At 38.5% G+C, this 18100-nt stretch overlaps 1 protein-coding gene across 13 annotated transcripts in view; it reads right to left on the reverse strand.

The window, feature by feature from the left end:
* Window positions 1-16963, reverse strand: part of LOC127175541 (regulating synaptic membrane exocytosis protein 1) — a 94471-nt gene extending 77508 nt beyond the window's left edge. For all 13 annotated transcript variants that reach the window (XM_051126668.1, XM_051126670.1, XM_051126679.1 and 10 more), the window contains exons 1-2: window positions 16633-16963; window positions 14807-14881 (exon numbers count right to left, since the gene is read on the reverse strand). In XM_051126668.1, the coding sequence (XP_050982625.1) occupies window positions 14807-14881; window positions 16633-16799 (242 nt within the window). In that variant the 5' untranslated portion in view covers window positions 16800-16963. The remainder of the gene's footprint in view (window positions 1-14806; window positions 14882-16632) is intronic.
* Between the last annotated feature and the right edge of the window lie 1137 nt (window positions 16964-18100).

An 18100-nucleotide genomic window follows, 5' to 3' on the forward strand; every position in this document is an offset into this window, starting at 1 on the left:
CGGCCTTTAAAGCCCCCCGGCAAAATAGAGACCTGTCGTTAATTAGGGTGGTACATGAGATGATGATGATGTCTATTTTTACCCTGCTGTGAATTACCCATTTACAAACAGATTAGAGTGGGAGGGAGGAGGAAGGGAGGTGTGAGGTGGAGGGATGCGGGGGGAGACAAGTGGGAAGAAAGAAACAGATGGAGAATATGTGCAGTAGCTGTTGCAGTGGAATGGTGGATGCTGGGATCTCCTGATAAAGGTACCCATATGGCCTAGCTGTGCATCTACAGGACCAGCACAGCCCAGTGGAGGCTCAGCATTAAACACACACCAGGCTATAGCATGATGCTAAACACACACATATACATACACATGTAAACACAAGCTGTGCAAATACACACAAACGCACATGAAGCACCAGTTGGCATCACAGGAAAATCAGGCAGCAGCCAGTTTGAGCAGAACCCATGCCAGCACAAACACACACACGCTCGATATATAAGTCCAGCTACTGCACTGGACTATATCCGAGCAATTCCACACGAGCAAGACTGCAAGTGATACAACAGTTCAATAAACTAGAAGTTTATATTGAAAATAATGCCAGTTATAAACATAGTTGCAAATACATCCAAAGCAGAATTAAGGTTTAAGTATCTCTTAGCAATACAGCACTTGCTATGCTGAACGAATATGTGTTTTTGAACAAATCAGTTAAGTGAATGATTCACTGACTTGCTCAAAAAACTACCTGATGTCATGAAGAAAACGTACCTGTGGGAACTTTTTCGCAAGATGCGAAATACATACCAATAGGTACATATCACTGCAGTTTCCAACAGAAATGTCCAGTAGGAGTGGTAAAACAGTGAGGACTTGTAATCATTTTTGTACACAGTTATGATTACAGTTCCATATGTTTCGCTTTCTGGACGTAACAAGCTTTCTCGGTAGTTTAGCCGGCATGGATTTAGACTTAGGATGTGGAATCCTTGGGTACGAATCTTGTGAAAAACATGACTCACGATGAAAGAGCTGAAAGATGAGAGATCAAAAAACAAGCTATTGTGTTTTTACATCACATTTGCTTTTGTACATACTATCGGGTAGCTTTAGGTGTAGTGAGGATGGTACTTTATTTTAAAAAGTCCCAGAGCATTAGAGTGATGACACGTACAAAACCAACGTCACATAAAACGTACCAAACAAACACTCTTTTAGCGCCACTCAGTGGACATTTCACATTGTACATATTTCGCGTCTTGCGAAAAAATTCCCATAGGTATGTTTTTGTCATGCGATCAGTTTGAAAAAAGAAGTCACTTGTTTATTTTCGGAATGAAACAATGTTTTTGAACAAATCGTTTGAGTGAATGATTCAATGAATTACTCATACATACAGGCATTTGATTTGTTCCTAAATGAATTAATATTTGTAACATTTATATAAATAAATTAAAAATGTGTGTTTTATTAATTGGTTAACTCAACTGATTTAAATGACTGCATTTGACAGTTACATGTAGCCACCTATTGGTCCAACAATGTAACCTGCAAAAAGATCACTAATGCATTTATTTACATGATTATTATTATTATTATTATTATTATTATTAGGGATGCACCAAACTGAAAATCAAAATATATATGATATATCTTACAAAAATATTACAAAATTACTTTATATTATTTACTAAAATAGTAAATAATTCTTACAAAGCATTTTCTGATTTTCAGCCAAGTGCATCCAGAATTTTTGGTTTCGGCCCAGAATTTCCATTTCGGTGCATCCTTAATTATTATTATTATTATTCAAAGCCACAGGAACAAAAGGCTGACATTAGCTGCCAGACAAAAAAAGAGAGAGAGAGAGAGAGAGAGAGAGAGAGAAGAAAGAGAAAAAATAAATTTGGTTTGCAAAGAGCCCACTTTTTCTTATGAACAGTATATGGTATTTTATACTAAAATAAATAATTGCAAAATGTAGTGTTTGTTTTTTACATTCCAATATGTAATTCTGAAAATAACAGCACACCAAAAACACAAATGTCTTTTATACGTCCCAGCTTTCTGTTAATAGGTTTGTAAATCCTTCCAAAATCTATATGAGAGGCTTCTTGACGCAGTGACATAGTGGAACACAGCTCAGCCAATCAAATTAGAGAACTGGGACTACTGTTGCAGCAAAGGATCAAGAAAATAATTTTAAATACATTGTGATTTAACATTACACAAGCCATAGAAATATCAGACTAGTCAATTAGTTTTTTACTTGCCCTTTTACAAATATGATAAATACAGTCATTTTTAGCAGCATACACTACCAGACAAAAAGTATTTTAATGCTTTTTAAAGAAGCCTCTCTGCTCACCAAGCCTGCATTTATTTGATCCAAAGTAGAGCAAAAAACAAAAGAGTACAATTTTAAAATATTTTTACTTAAAAAAAACTGTTTTCTATTTGAATATATTTTAAAATGTAATTTATTCCTGTGATTTCAAAGCTGAATTTTCAGCATCATTACTCCAGTCACACAAATTTTCTGCTCAAAAAAACATTTATTATTATTATGTTGAAAACAGCCGAGTCGAATTTTTGCTGAACTTTGGATCTTTCTATTCATCACAGAATCCTAAAAAAAATGTACACAACTGTTTTAAATATTGATAATAATAATTCACAATTTTACTGCTTTTGCTGTATTTTGGATCAAATAAATGCAGGCTTGGAGAGCAGAACAGAAAAATCTTACAGTTCAAAACTTTTGACTGGTAGCGTATATTTAAACGCTACATCTTAAACATGCATTAGCATTATTGCTAATATGGGTTTAATGTTTTTTTAAGTTAATGTCTACATTGTACTGTGTATTCACTGGTCTGTAAACTCCATTCAGCACTTTGAAAAAGATGCATTTATCGTTTTGCTTTGTCTTTGCTGTTCTTTATTATTTAGTTGTTCTTTCGTGCTATATTATATGCATCAATCAAGACACACTGTGTCATTTGCTACCACGCTACAATTTTTCTATTCTGTTGAGTATTGAAATTTCTTAATTGCTTTGCTGACTTCATACCTTGCAAAACGTCTACATAGGCTTCGTTAATAAGCTCGGCGGTGATGTCAAATTATGTTTTAACACAGTGCTGTAAGCCCGAGGCTACAATTTCCCTTATACAGACTCCAAAAAAACATAAGACTGTTTGAGAGTGACAGAAAACACACCAGAAAACCTAAGGGTGCATCTATATAAAGTCTTCAGAGCTTGTGAGCACTCCCTGGGTTTTGACACCATGGTTACAGCCCTTAAGAATAACGGGCTTCCCAGTGCTTCCACTCTGAGTCTGGTTGTCACCCAAGCCATCCCATGAGTCCGAGCTTTAACCCTGTGGAGCAGGAAAAGGACATTACGGAGAGAGTGAGTCTGTGAGCAGGCAAGAGAAGCCTCCAGGCCTCACTAATGACATTTTCTCCTTTCTGCTGAGAGACACATGAAGGAAGAGATGGGAGGGACGTCACTGCTGCTCTATTCTGACACTCAAATATGCCTCAAGACACACTAGTAAGCATCTGAAGTTCAAGTGGTGCAATAGTTGGGCCCTTGTGCGTGTTAGAGGTCCAGATCAGCCTGTTAAGGCCTTGAGCACTCATATAGACATACAAAACTTAGAGGACAGACCAATCTGAAAACAATCCATTTGAGGATGGATATAAGGGTATGCATGGCTGTAAAGAGCAATTCTGGTTTCTGAAAGATATAAATTGACATGATTGTGTAATATATATTGTCTACGATAATATCAAAAATGCCCCCATATGACTTTCATTTGTCTTTTATATTGATACAGTTAATGTACCACACAAAGAGTGATGTTTTTTTCCAGATATGCACATTGCAAATGATACTGATTTGATGAACAGCTCAATAAACAAAATGTTAATATTAAGTGACTTATATTATAGACACAACAGTTATTGATTTTGCTGTATTTCAACAACGAAAAAAGTTCCAAACAAGGCCAAAACTGTTTTGCGTTTCTGTGCAGCACACAACGATGTTTCGTTATTGATTCAATCAACCGTTTGAACGAATCAGTTGAATGAATGACTCACTGATTCACTCATGCAGTGATTTGCCGCCACCTACCGGCAATTTTAGGTTAATATTTAAAGCATATTTTCTCTTTTTTCCCACAAATCATTTTAAACATCAGCAACTTTTTCTGACAACATCAAAATATTAATTATGCATTTGTAACTGCATTAATGTTCTGCATTAAACAGTCTGTGTGAATCCATCTAAATGCCACTTTAGATGCAGATTCTGTGCCATCTCTGCACTGCAAACTAATTTTGTTGATAATTTAATTTGATTGGTAACAGCTCTATAGTGTCTTACTATTTGAATTTAATGATTAAAATGTATGAATCTGATGCAAAAAAAAAAGTAATGCATCCATTTAAACAGTTCAAAAGTTTACACCCCCCCCTTCAAAATCTGCAAAATGTTAATTATTTTACTAAAATAAGAGGGATCACACAAAATGCATGTTATTTTTTATTTAGTACTGAACTAAATATGATATTTCAAATAACGGGAAAAACCAGAAGGAAAAGCCAGGGGGTGAAAACTTTTTGAATTTGAAGATCAGGGTAAATTTAACTTATTTTGTCTTCTGGGAAACATAATAATAAAAACTAACTTTTGTAGCCTCTGAAAGGCAGTACTAAATGAAAAAAAAAAGATATTTAGGCAAAATAAGAAAAATGTATACATTTCCATTCTGTTCAAAAGTTTTCACCCCCACCTCTTAATGTATCTATTTTTCTTCTGAAGTATCAGTGAACATTTGAACCTTCTGTAATAGTTGCATATGAGTCTCTCAGTTGTCCTCAGTGTGAAAAGATGGATCTCAAAATCATACAGTCATTTTTGGAAAGGGTTCAAATACACAAAAACGTAAAGATTTTTCTGAAGAACAGCAGGCAGTTTAACTGTTCAGGACAAACTAGGAACTCAACCACCACTAAACAAAATTATCCCACACCCCTAAGTGAAACATCTCAGGACTGTCTAAATATCAGCATTCTCAGCCAGTCAAATGACAGGACCAGAAGTAACTCTTGTATAATATGTTGTAACCCTGCGTGAAAGTGACTGACTGGGCAGTAGAGCATGAGTGATGTGTGAAACCTACAACGGACATTCTTCAATAGCAGAGCCGCTCAGACGGACTGTAAATCTCTGACAGAATCTACTCTCAGATGGAGCAGTCCCATGTGGGCTGGTGAAAATAAGCAAGGAGAGAGAAAAAAGGGAAAAAACATCCATATGCCCATCCGCACACACAGCAGCCATGTCATTAAAACAAAACACATCTATAAATAGACAACCCACTCTCTTCATCCAAGACATCGTGGTCCTCGTAAAACCCTCCGGAATCCACACGACCCGGGGCAAAAAAATGGCCGTGGATCTGATCGCCTCACACGCGCAGTCGGCTGAATACATCAATGACGTTATTTCAAATCAGGCCATGCATTATCTGCTTGTGCTGTTTTTACACAAATGCATGGATGCATAAACACACCACACATACACATCTCTCTGGGCGATTAAAAAAATCATTGGTGCAAAAGGAACACAGAGCCGCAGCTTTTTGGCCAGCTCAGGAGTAATACTGATGATGCTTGAGGAAAGTGACACTCTGCCGAGGAAAAAAGAGAGAGAACAGTGCCTACAGAACAGCCCGAAATGCACATTCCTCCACGGGAGTGCTGTGTAACTGAAGCTCCAGGTGTTGGTGCCACACTTCACTGACTGACTGTCTGACTGACTGACTAACTGAAGACTCTGCTAATTAAAAAAAAAACATACGACTGACAGAAGAAGCAGATGCAGTAAAAAGACAACTCAAAGCTGACAGTTCACCACAGTTGTGGAGCTAAGAGTCTGTTTTTATTTGCAAATTATCTTCACTTTTTATGTGACTCATTCTTCAGAAACAAACTTCTGAGGTAGTGGAGATAAGTTCACTGCCTACGTAAGTAACATCCTAACAATACAACATGTGATATTACTTCATATTAAGCAAGATGATGTACAATTGCCATCTTGTGGCTGATAAAATGGGAGAAAATTCCAAAAGACATTTTCCGAAGACTATTTATCAACCACACAAACCAGAACAACCTGTCAACCACCTACACTGTAAAAAATTAAAAAAAAACACAATTTGTTGAGTCAGCTTAAAATAATTTGTTACCCTGCTGCCTTAAAATTTTAGGTTCAGTCAACTAAAATAAGTTTATTCAACTTGAAATGTTAAGTTGTACTAAGTAACAACTTAGATATTTGTGTTTGCTAAACTTAACAGATGGGTAAGTAACCCAGCTGCCCTAAAATTTTAAGTTGATTCAACTCAAATATCTAAGTTGTCACTTAGTATAAACTTCAAGTTGAATAAACTTTTTTTGAGTTGACTGAACTTAAAATCTTAAGGCAGCCAGGTTACAAATTTTAAGTTGACTCAACAAATTGTTTTTTACAGTGTAGAAACAATATTTCAAAAATGTTAAAAACTAATCAGAACACATAAGCAACTGCATAGCAATTTTCCGACAACCAATAAGTTTTACACAAATACAGAGCACACACACATGGGTACTAAATTATATACAATAGTTAATTTCATAAAATATAAAAAATATATAAAAGTTAATTCCAGTCCTCAAATTTGATTAGCTGAGTGGCATTTCAAAATTAATGATATACATTTCAAAAGCACAGCGATATTTCAATAGCCCCTTTTACACTGTAATATCAGTAAATTCCCTCTAAAATTACAGGAACGACTTTTTGGTACAGTAAAAACAAAAATGCTTGTTCACACAGGCACTGCAATTCCACCTTTTTACCAGTAAAGCACCATTCACATATCAGTTTCAAATTAGTGGTATATCCTGTGACATTGTTAACTGATAATAACAGCTGCACCTCCCAGTGTTGTGTTTGTAAACATGGAGGAGTATGTGGTCAGTTTTTTGTTGATGTTTTCATTTTGTGTAAAACGTTCACATGCATGCAGCTGCTTTTGGCCCAGAGACATTGTATTAGATGACATTTCTTTCTAAAGTAAATCCGTCATCTGCGTCAGAATGTTATGATTATGATAAGTAGACGTCTTACGTCAGCTCGTTCTGAACTTGTACGTGCTCATTCCAGTAAACTCAATCTACGGTCACACAGAGCACTTTACTGGTAATTTACTGGTAATGTTACAACTTCTCATACCGGTAAATTGCTGTAACGAATTTACCGGTATTTTTTAAAAAAGGTCCTGTTTGATAAAACATTGCCAAAATGTTTTTTAAACAGAAACGGTGGTGCATTGAACAGCCTGTTCTGATGACGCAAGAGCTGTAACTATGGCAGCTGATTCTTTGTGTTCTTTTTAAAGAATTTTCGGAACCTGATAAAATTGGTATAAATATGTGTATAATGTCGGCGCCGACAGCCTCGTGGGCAGCGTGCCGACATATAGCGCCTTTGCGCTACGGGCGTCCCGTGTTTGAATCCTGACTCGAGGATCTTTCCTGATCCTGTCCCCATCTCTCTCTCCCACTTCGCTTCCTGTCATATCTGATCTGTCCTATACAATAAAGGCAAAAATGCCAAAAAAAATAAATCTTAAAAAAAAAAAAACAAACGTGTATAATACTGCAAAATGCACTCGTTGTTACAGTCACTGGTCTTGCCATCCAGAATAAAAGAGAACAACCCAATCAAGTGACTTTACTTGGGCCCATTGTGCAAGGTGTCTGTTTAATACCGTGTGGTTTATAAACATTTCGCTGCTGATTGGGCTGACATTTTGACACACCCACCAAACAAGAGAAAACGTATCTCAAACCCCATTGCAGAAAACATGTCGTTCAACCCAGAAACCATAGCAGACATCGCGCACTGGTTTAAGCTTGAACATGCACATGATCTCTTAATGGTAAAAGACTGTATGTGTGAAAGGGGCTATTATTCAAATCACCTCAGATAATCTGTGGTGAGGATTTTTCTGCAAATATTTCTGCAGGTTACATCGTTATGCCAATAGGCCAGTAGATTCACTAAACCTTTTGTTTAAAACACTGATTCATTCAGGCACAAAATAAGTGACTTAGGGTGTGTTCACACTTATGTTTGGTTTGATTAAAACGAACTCTGGTGCAATTGCTCTGTTAGTGCGGTTCATTTGAGTAAATGTGAACGCTGCCATCCGAACCCTGGTGCGCACCAAACAAGCAGACCGAGACCGCTAAAAAGATGCGTCTCGGTCCACTTCCAAACAAACTCTGGTGCTGTTCGATTTAAATATAAACGCAACACTGACCAAATATATAAACGAACCAAAATCAGTAAGTAGTGACAAGATGTGATGCTATGCCATATGATTTCATGAAGGAAACAAGTAGTGTATCCAAAACAAAGTGAGGGCAAACGTAGAGTAAGATGTAAAGTGCCCTTTATATGCTCTTTGTGACTTTGCAGGTGGTGAAAATAAAATCACATACATGCAACAATGAGCAAACTTAGTCCAGCAGATGGTATTAGGTGTATTCGACTTAAAGCGGCACTGAGCAGACCGATCAGTGAATGGGTACCTATGTAATACACACACAGCGCCACTTTAAGCACCTTTTTCTTTTGTTTGGAGTGTTCCGTGAGTTCCGTCATGAAATATACGTCATTCAGCATACGTCATTCAACCCAACCAATCAGGTTGTGAACGTACCACTGTGCTTTCTGGTATCTGTAGGTTTGCTGTCAAAAATCCCAGTGTGAATGCTAAGCAGACCAGGACCAAATGTATCATTTTCCTTTTTGGTCCGGACCAAATGAACCAAACGAACCAAACTACAAGTGTAAACACACCCTTAGTTATGAGTGAGTCAGTGAGTCATTCACTCAACTGATTTGTTCAAAACACTTAATTCAGAAATTAAACTCTGAGGTGGCATTTTTGTAAAGGAAAACAGAGCTGTTTGAAAAACGCTCTCAAAAGTGGATACATTTGAAAACACCATTTAATGCTGAAAATGTAGAATTTTGAAAACGATGACACGTTTAGTCATGTGACATTTATTGTACCAATGGATATCCATGTTTATACTGGTATTATGCCTGTTATGTGCTACTTTCACAGTGTGGCTAAAGATATGTTACTTTGTACACTCTTCATTACAGTCCTGCAAAGATTACAGAAAATTTACTTACAATTGCTGTCCTGCAGCAAAACATGAGGGCAGCTGTGTTTTAGACCAAACATATAATAGTTAGTAAGTGCAACTTGAGCACCAGTGAATGGTGGGATATTTTCATAAATAAAATTATCCAGCCTGAAGAATTGTGTAAAAAATTCTGTCTGTTCCATCTGTATCAAATCAGTGAGCTTTTCACAAGGTTTTACACATGAACAGGCGAATTTAACGTTTTCCGACATTTCAGTGTGGATGAGACACATTCGGAAAATGGTAGTATGGATGGAGACCGTTTTGAAACAAAAACGCCATTTTTAAACGTATCCAGATTAATGTAGATGTAGCCCTAAAGACGTTTTCATCAACTTCCAAAACCTCTCACAGGTCCTCCATCCCTGTTGAAAAACCAGCATATGCTGGTTCAATATGTTTTGAAATATGGTAGCTGGTTTGAGCTGGTTTAAACTGGTCCTTAGTTAGTCATGAGCTAGTTTAAGCTGGTCCTGAGCTGGTCTTGAGCAGCTAGTTGTTTAGGACCAGCTTAAACCAGCTCATGACCTACTTAGACATACCTTCACATTATATCCAAAACTAAGACGCATCTGAAGAACTTATAACTGAAAATACAATTCATCTGAGAATAGCCGGTGTTAAAAACCAAATTACTAAGAGATGAGTGGAGGTGTCGGGCAAAGAAAATGTCCTGGCATGCCTACACATGCTACACATTGGCATCTCCCTGGGACAAATTCTCACAGGAGGGTTGGTGGTAGCGATCATGACACATTTATGATCTGGAAATATCAGCAAGACAGCAAGGGAAGCTTGTACACTCACTGCTGCCTGCATCCCTCTAGTCATTTAATCATCATCCTTACCATTTAAACACTGATTTACTGACATATTAAATCAGTTCCTGAATACAAGACATATACACTAAACAGCAACTAACAGTTGTGCCAGTTCGTTCCACATACTGTATGAAGATCCAGCATGTCAGGAGAGATTTTGTTGTTGTCGCATAACCTAAGCTGTAGAAACGTGCCCTCTGACCCTGCTTTGGGAAAGTCCTACTACCCCGCGTTTGTGTATAAACAGCTCGCAACATACTCCCCAGCAATACGGCGACAGATGCCAGCTGTAATCCCCCTTACTTTTATGTGTTTCCATGTTAAAAGGTCTTTCTTCCCAAGCAGACCCATTATCCACCAAAACATTTGTGCTCTAAACAGCCTGGGTCACTGACACCACGGCGCAAGGATGGGTGTATTATTACAGTGCATGGTAAGGGGTCCCTGTCGGCTTGACTGCATATTTTTGTGAGTTGGTGAGGAAATGAGTGTGTGTGTGAATGTGTGTGTCCTAGCACAGTTAACCAACTGGAGGAACAGATGGACTCCCCACTCTCCTTGTTGTGAAGAAACACAGCCTTCACACATACACACACACACCTCTCAAAGCAGCATTTAACTCTAAATGGGATATGCTGACATGTTTATGTGGGTCTATTCATACATTTAATTATAATACTCAAACAACATTTGTTTCAGAGCGCTCATTATCTGATGCACTGTAAGCATTTTTTATTAAACAGAGAGAAAAGTAAAGTTTTGCTCACTATCTATCCAGGTACTGATGACTGATATATAATCACATATTTGGAAATATGATACATTTTATTTCATCAGCAATATTGTTTTGGAAGTAAATATATTATATGCAACCCAGGACCACAAAACTAGTCATAAGGGTCAATTTTTTTTAAATTGAGATTCACACATCATCTAAAAATATGCTTTCCATTTTTCATCAGGCTCCAAAGTATGGTCTGTTAACATAGTACAATATTTGGCTGAGATACAACTATTTGAAAATCTGGAATCTGAGGGTATAAAAGAATTTAAATATTGTTGTCCAAATGAAGTTCTTAGTAATGCGTATTACTAATCAAAAAATAAGTTTTGATATATTTACGGTAGGAAATGTTCAAAATATCTTCATGGAACATGATCTTTACTTCATCAATAAAATCAATAATTCTGACACATACAATGGATTTTATGCTATTGCTACAAATATACACATGCTACTTAAGACTGGTTTTGGGGTCCAGGGTCACAAATATTTATGAATTATAAATATTTCTCACTTCAGGTTTTCTTTTTCTATAACAAATAATTTAGTAGGTTTTCAGCATTACCTGGAAATTACGCAACTACAATTTAACTTATTAATTAAAAAGTACACTTTTAATAGAAAATCAATGGCATACACTGGTTGGTTTATAATTTTCTTTTCATTTAAACTGATCTCAAATCATTCTCACAAATACACATTTTCTTTTTTGGATCATCAATCATCAAAGCTTGCTAAACACTGGCTACAGACACGAAGATGGATCCACCAAGCTGATTACTCACTAAAAACTCCCACAGATCATGTTTTCAGGCCATTTCAAGTTTCATTTTGATGTAACAAAGTGGTTATATCTAACTGTATGAGTTGTTTACTTACTGCTTTTATTAGTCTTCATAAAAGAAGTTCATTCAGACTGATTTGCAAACACAGAACGTGCACAAACACAAGAGGCAGAATTTATCGCATGAACCAATCGCAGCATACGATCATAACCAGTCATATCCAGTCATATTGCAATGGAGGCATTGCCTCATCTTACGTGACTTTCCCCCATTCATTTTTAATTACCTTCCACCAACCCACCACACACTTTAAGGGGTCTGTTAAAACTCAATGAGCTCAGGGGAGGCGAGACAGATGTGGACACTCGCTGTAACTTTACTGCTGGTGTTGCTTTAGAAAACAAGCAATTTCTAAAATTTTAAATGTCATATTTTTTGGGGAGGCACTGCCTCCTTTGCATTCTCGGAGGAAATGCCCCCTGTTAGCAATGGTGGTATATTGAAATCAGCAGAATTAGCAACATCACAGAAAATAAAACATTCTAGTTCGTATTACTGAAAGTTAGCTCTCGCTAACAGGCTAGCATTATGCCGATGCAGTTCAGAGTTAAGCTGCATCATTCAGTTTAAGCAGCTCAGTATGAGTAGGTCATATAAAACGTACAGCAATCAAACCCACAACCACTCCAGCATCTGTATGCAGAGGCCTGCAAAAGACACACTCGGTAATGCAGCGGGGCCACTGACTGAACAAGTGAGAGAGTAACTGAGTGGGAGCCGGAGAATTAGGAGCATGACTTTAGCACATGCCAACCCGTGAGCTCAAGCTCATCCTTCTGAGGCCTGCTGGTGGGTGAGAGCAAATGGATTCGGAAGGCTTGTTCTCCAGTGGGTGCTAATGTATGGACTAGGGCGCTATTAAAAGCCACTACTGTGTGATATGCCTGTGCATTTAATTATTTATCTATTCATGTATTCCTCCTCTTTTTAAAGGCTTTTTGTCAGTTCTTGTGTCTAAGCCAGAAGCACAGGCTACAGGAGGAGTGGGGCTCAAGAGAATAAGATTACAATAAGAGCAACTCTCTGTTTGATCTTCAGCAGAATAGACCTACCCCATCTACTAAATCCCTTGATCAACAACAACATTTCTAGGCCAGAAGTCTTAGGTAGGTGTAACTGATCGAGTACATTCTGCATACGCGTATGGTGCAATGATAATAACGATAAACAGCATGACTGCATTTTGGTCCGGGCCAATAAAGGGTTTGCACTTACGTCACGATTTGGTCAGTTACCCAGATGCGCGGCCATATTGGTGATACTCGGATGTAAACAACAGCATGGATTGCATAGTTAATGTACTACTGAATACGTTGTTCTGCTAATTTATGCTGTCTAAACCACGGAAAAAGGTGTGGAAGCTGCTGAATCATATAGAGAAGGATTTAGTAATCAGGAAAGGGCGCAATATTTTGACAAAGTTAACAGGTGGTAAAGATACATACAAGCAGTATTAATTAAGATATTAGTCTAATATTTCACCTACCTGACTGGAAATTGTAAGAACAAAGACGAATGTTGTCAAGATTCTTGCCCTGGAAATCTTGGTTCAGTCTGGCCACAACCACAAACGCCTTTTGTTCCTCAAACAGTTTTTGCACTCTTCTCTTTGATTTGTTATAACTTTTGGCAGTCTACAGTACTCCAAATGTTTTCCTGGTCTGACTTCTTAGTACAGCCCAAAACATGACAATAATTGACAATTTTCAGCAGCAATAATCAGCAAAATATGCAAGTTTCATTCGGTTCATTGGAACTGTTTACGTTCCGTGCCACCAATATGGCCGATTAATGGCGTATCGTGAAAAAACTCTATAGAGTGCTGCAAGGATAACATATTTTTGTAGGCCAAAAGCTCAGAAGTGAGTTAGTATTTTAGCATTCCGTCATTACTTCTGGTGATTGTTTTTATGTTTCAAACTTTATACAAGGTGTGTTCATTTGTGAAGATTATCATTATGAACAAAATGTGTATGAATCCTAAACTTCTGTTGCTCTCAGAGCTTATTTTCTCTTTTAATCCAAAAGCCAATGGAAAAATCTTGCTGGATTTTTTTTTTTTTTTCTCAAGTGAACCAGGACGAAGCTAACTTCTGGATTGGCCTACAAAAATACATCATCACTGCAGCACTCTACTAGGGCAAGTTCTTGGTCAGGCTGATGACAACACAAGTGACCACATCCAGGGTCTCCACACAGAAACAGATGTGTTTTGGCCAACTTGGCCCATAATCCTAAGCCTTTCTGATCCTCTGACCCCTCCAGAGACCAGAGAAACGAGTGGGAGAGATAGATGTTCTGTGTCTGTTGATATGAACCACACCGCAGTTCTCTTATTCTTCAGCTGAGAGAACCAGGGCAATACTGGTGTGCATAAATAATTTAACATAGCATAAATATTACTCTGTCAGCACTCTAAAGCACCACCACAGGTGCCAGGACTTGTTTTCTTGTTTTTGCATGAAAAAAATAATGCGACTGTAAAAAAGATTTTGATTTACAACACAGTGCCACTCTCAGCAGCTTCAGCATGACCCCAATGGGCAGTCAAAGAGAGATTCGAAAACATATAAACCAGTCATTTAAAGTATTAAAAAATGTCACAATAGCATGCACAATGTGTAAGTCTCGTTTTTAAACATTCTTCGCCGACTTCATTCTTTATGAACCCAACAGCTGCACAAGACACCTTGTTGAGGTAAACCTTGACCTTTCATTCACTATCATGTATGAATCTTACATTTTGAGGCAGTGCTGTCACAAGCTCACTGTCTGACATTTACAGAAACCGCAGTCATAACAGACAAAGCATAGAATGACTGACATAACATGGCAAGTGGTTTGCAATCAGAGACCAGACAAACTTCCATGGGGGCCTGAATAAGCCTTAAAATATGTATATGTACTTAATATAATCTTAATTAAATATTACTCTTAAAATAAAGATGTACACTGAACTGACATATAATTTTTGAGTTTATTTTCATTCATTAAATAGGAGGAACTTTAAATATTGTGTTGGACCTTTAAAACAAAAAAGATTGAGAAACACAGCATGTAAACTTGAAAGAGATGTTTACCTGATGTCGTTCTGCTGAGGTGGTTTCTTGTTCCCGACCAGGTTCACTGTTTTTGCTTGTATGGGCATCTCCTCTCTAAAACGTACAAACACATTTTAGATAGCGATATTAAACCTTAAAACGTTTTCTGTAAATAGCTTTTTCTACTATTACCAAACTTCACCAAACATGCATTTTCATAAAATGAAGATTGAGTTATAAAGACAATTCTGCAATGCTATTTTTAGAAAATAGTTCATCCAAAAATGTAGATTCTGTGTGCATATAGTGATGATAAATAAGTACAAAAAAACTTTTTTTTTGCATTCGACAGAAGAAAGTCAGTCATACAGGTTTGAAATGACATGGTCCTAAGGGTGAGTAAATGATAGCACAGTCTTCTTGTATTTCCGAATGCTTCAAAAGTGTTGTGAGGTCGACCTCTAGCTTCTGCTTCAGGACAGAAGTTTCTTTAAGAGTGAGGAACTGTCCCATTCAAACATCGATCTCATGACACACACAGAGCAAATGAAAATGAGAAGTTGTTTATCAGCACACTAAAACAGATTAGCACACAGATTATGTGGTGATCGGTCTCTTCTCTCTAAGAGAAATACTGTGTAACTGAGGGCACAGGTAACAGGTCAAAAGATCACTGAATTCTGTTCAAAAACAATGCTATTTATTTCTCTTTCAGAAGCGCTTAGTAACAAAAAACGTACATACAAAGACTGAGAAATTAAAAAACTGCATGATTATTTCCTATGAATAATACAGGACAAGAAGTGGTTAAGTTATTGATTGTAGCTGCTCAGTGAACCAATTTCAGATGCATAAATCTGATTTCAAATCTCAAGGTGGCCAACAACTAATGTAATATTAGCAATGATGGCTTCTAAATGGCAGGTGGACAGGAAGCCAAGAAGCATCTTCACACTCATGATAACAGCACTGATGAACCACAAATAGGCATTCAAAATAAAAATTATAAACCACCCTATGCAAACTGCTGACAAGTGTCCGTCATAAAAAGATCTCTTATTGTTTACTGGTTTTCATTTTAAGCACTTGGTGCTTATTGCAAAAAGTCTTTTTTACAGTAAAGCTCTTGGAGTTGCTATACAAAAGTGATCTAACAAGAAAAGAAAAGAAACAGATGAGGAAAACATAAAGCTATGACTGATGCTTCTACTGAAGCACTACAATCCAGGAAGATTTCAATGAATGGGTTAAGGATCCTGACGATCATGATGACGAGGCACGGAAATATTGTCGTGACCAGGCAGGAATCCTGACACTGGTGGTGAACAGTGCAGAAAACGTTCACTAGTCTATTTTTAAAAAAAAATAAAAATACATACATACATACATAAATGAATGATGTGTCGAATAAATGAACTTATAATGTGACATGACGTGTGTGCTGCCTGAAACGAATCCATCACACAGTGAGGTGTAAAACAGCAGGATGTGTCGAGTTGTAGATATTTAGTTCTTGCATGTCGACACACCCCTTTCTCTGTAACAGCTACACCTGTGACCGGTCACCTGGACGAGCTTGTTTCATATGAATGTGTTTTGTATGAATACACAAGTGGTGCTCATCCATGACAGGTGCCCATAAAGATGGAGAAAGTGGACATACATGGCCAGACTCACCCACCCACACACACACACTTAAACACACACAGGAGTTCAGGTGCAGGCGTACAGCCTGATGGCTTTATTAGTAGACTATTGCAAACAGATGCACCTACAGAAACCATCACAAGCTGTTTGCCTTTTGGTCTCCAGAAGCAGCACAAATACTACAACAGGCAGGCTCCCTATGAAGCGTGATGTCTTACTTGAGCATGGCCTCATCCTTTTCCTCTTCCTCCCTCTGCCGAACCATCACAGCCATGATAATTTTCCTCTCCTCCTCGGTGAGGTGACTGAGGTCCGGTAGCTCGGGTATGGAGCTCTGCGCTGTGGGTGGGCGAGGGCCGCCGCGGGGCCCCACCGAGGCGGACATATTTTACCCCTGTATGATCGGTGCACAATCCCAGCTACGTAAACCGCTATTCAGGACATAGTCCGATGGCTTATCTGCGGTTGTCGCGAGCGTGGCGAACCGTTCATCGTTGCGGCGGGCACCCACGGTTGTGCTTCTCTTCCTATACGGCTTTTTCTCCTGTCTCTCTTCTCCCCCCCAACCCCCGCCCGCCCGCCTGCCTCTCCCCTCCAGGTCCAGTTAAGGGTAGTCCATATCTGATCCGGAGGATATGTGCAAGTCGACGAGGGGGGTCTTGCGCTTGTTGATGAAGCCGCCTCGGAGCTCGGGCTCTCCGGCGGGATGATGGGAGCAAAGGCGGAGTCCGCGCGGAGCTCTGTTTTTCGAGCTCGCAACGCTGCTGCTGCTGATGCTGCCGCTGTCAGGGAGACGGAATAGTCAATGGGACCGCAGCCCCTCAAGCGCGCGCACGCCTCCTCGACACGGCCGCGCGCACTCTCATTTGAGAATGGGGGCTCGCTGCACGCGCGCACAGCATCCCATTTTCGCTCTCCAATCACAGCGCGCTGGTGACGCGCATCCAGCAGCAGCCGACGCTCAGAGATTCACTGAGCCTGACTCGCTGATGAGATTGAGAACAGCGTGTTGCAAGTACAAATTCAGCACGCAACAGATGAGCGGCTAAAATGTAGATAATAATGCACACTAAGAAACACAGACTTGCTGTAAATGACTAACTTCATATATAAATTGGGACATCTGGAGCCGGTTGCATTAAAGCTTTAAACTAGTCTTAAAAGTAAGTCACCTATTTGTTTTCTTTCAGACTGATCATATATTTTTCTTATTTAGTTACTTAAAAACATAGATTAGTCTCAGTTGAATCAAAAAAGTAAGACTGCTTACACTTTGGCTAAATGCTAAAAGTTGGCTAAAAGTTTTTAAGACTTAACATAGGCGGAGCGTGTGTAAGGCTAATATGTATGCCACTAAATTGGACAAAAATGCCACTGCACAAACAAATTAAATATATTACGTCTGCTGCTAACAACGTGAAAATGAATAGAAAGCGGCCACTGCGGATCCGTAATTCTTTTTAGGCATTTTTACAGTGTTGCGCTTTATAACCAATCACACACGATTCTGTTGCGCTTAGAAATGCTATGGCCAATCAGAGGCGTTCAGATGAGTCATCGCTGAAACTCATCAGTATGCGCGCAACTCCTACATTCTCTCGTCATAAACAACTAAGACAGCTGTAGACAGCTTCAGTGATAATAGCGATAAATTTGTTTTGTGCTTAAACCCGCGATAGATCAAAG

The sequence above is a fragment of the Labeo rohita genome, chromosome 13 (assembly GCF_022985175.1).
Source record: "Labeo rohita strain BAU-BD-2019 chromosome 13, IGBB_LRoh.1.0, whole genome shotgun sequence".
NCBI lineage: Eukaryota > Metazoa > Chordata > Actinopteri > Cypriniformes > Cyprinidae > Labeo > Labeo rohita.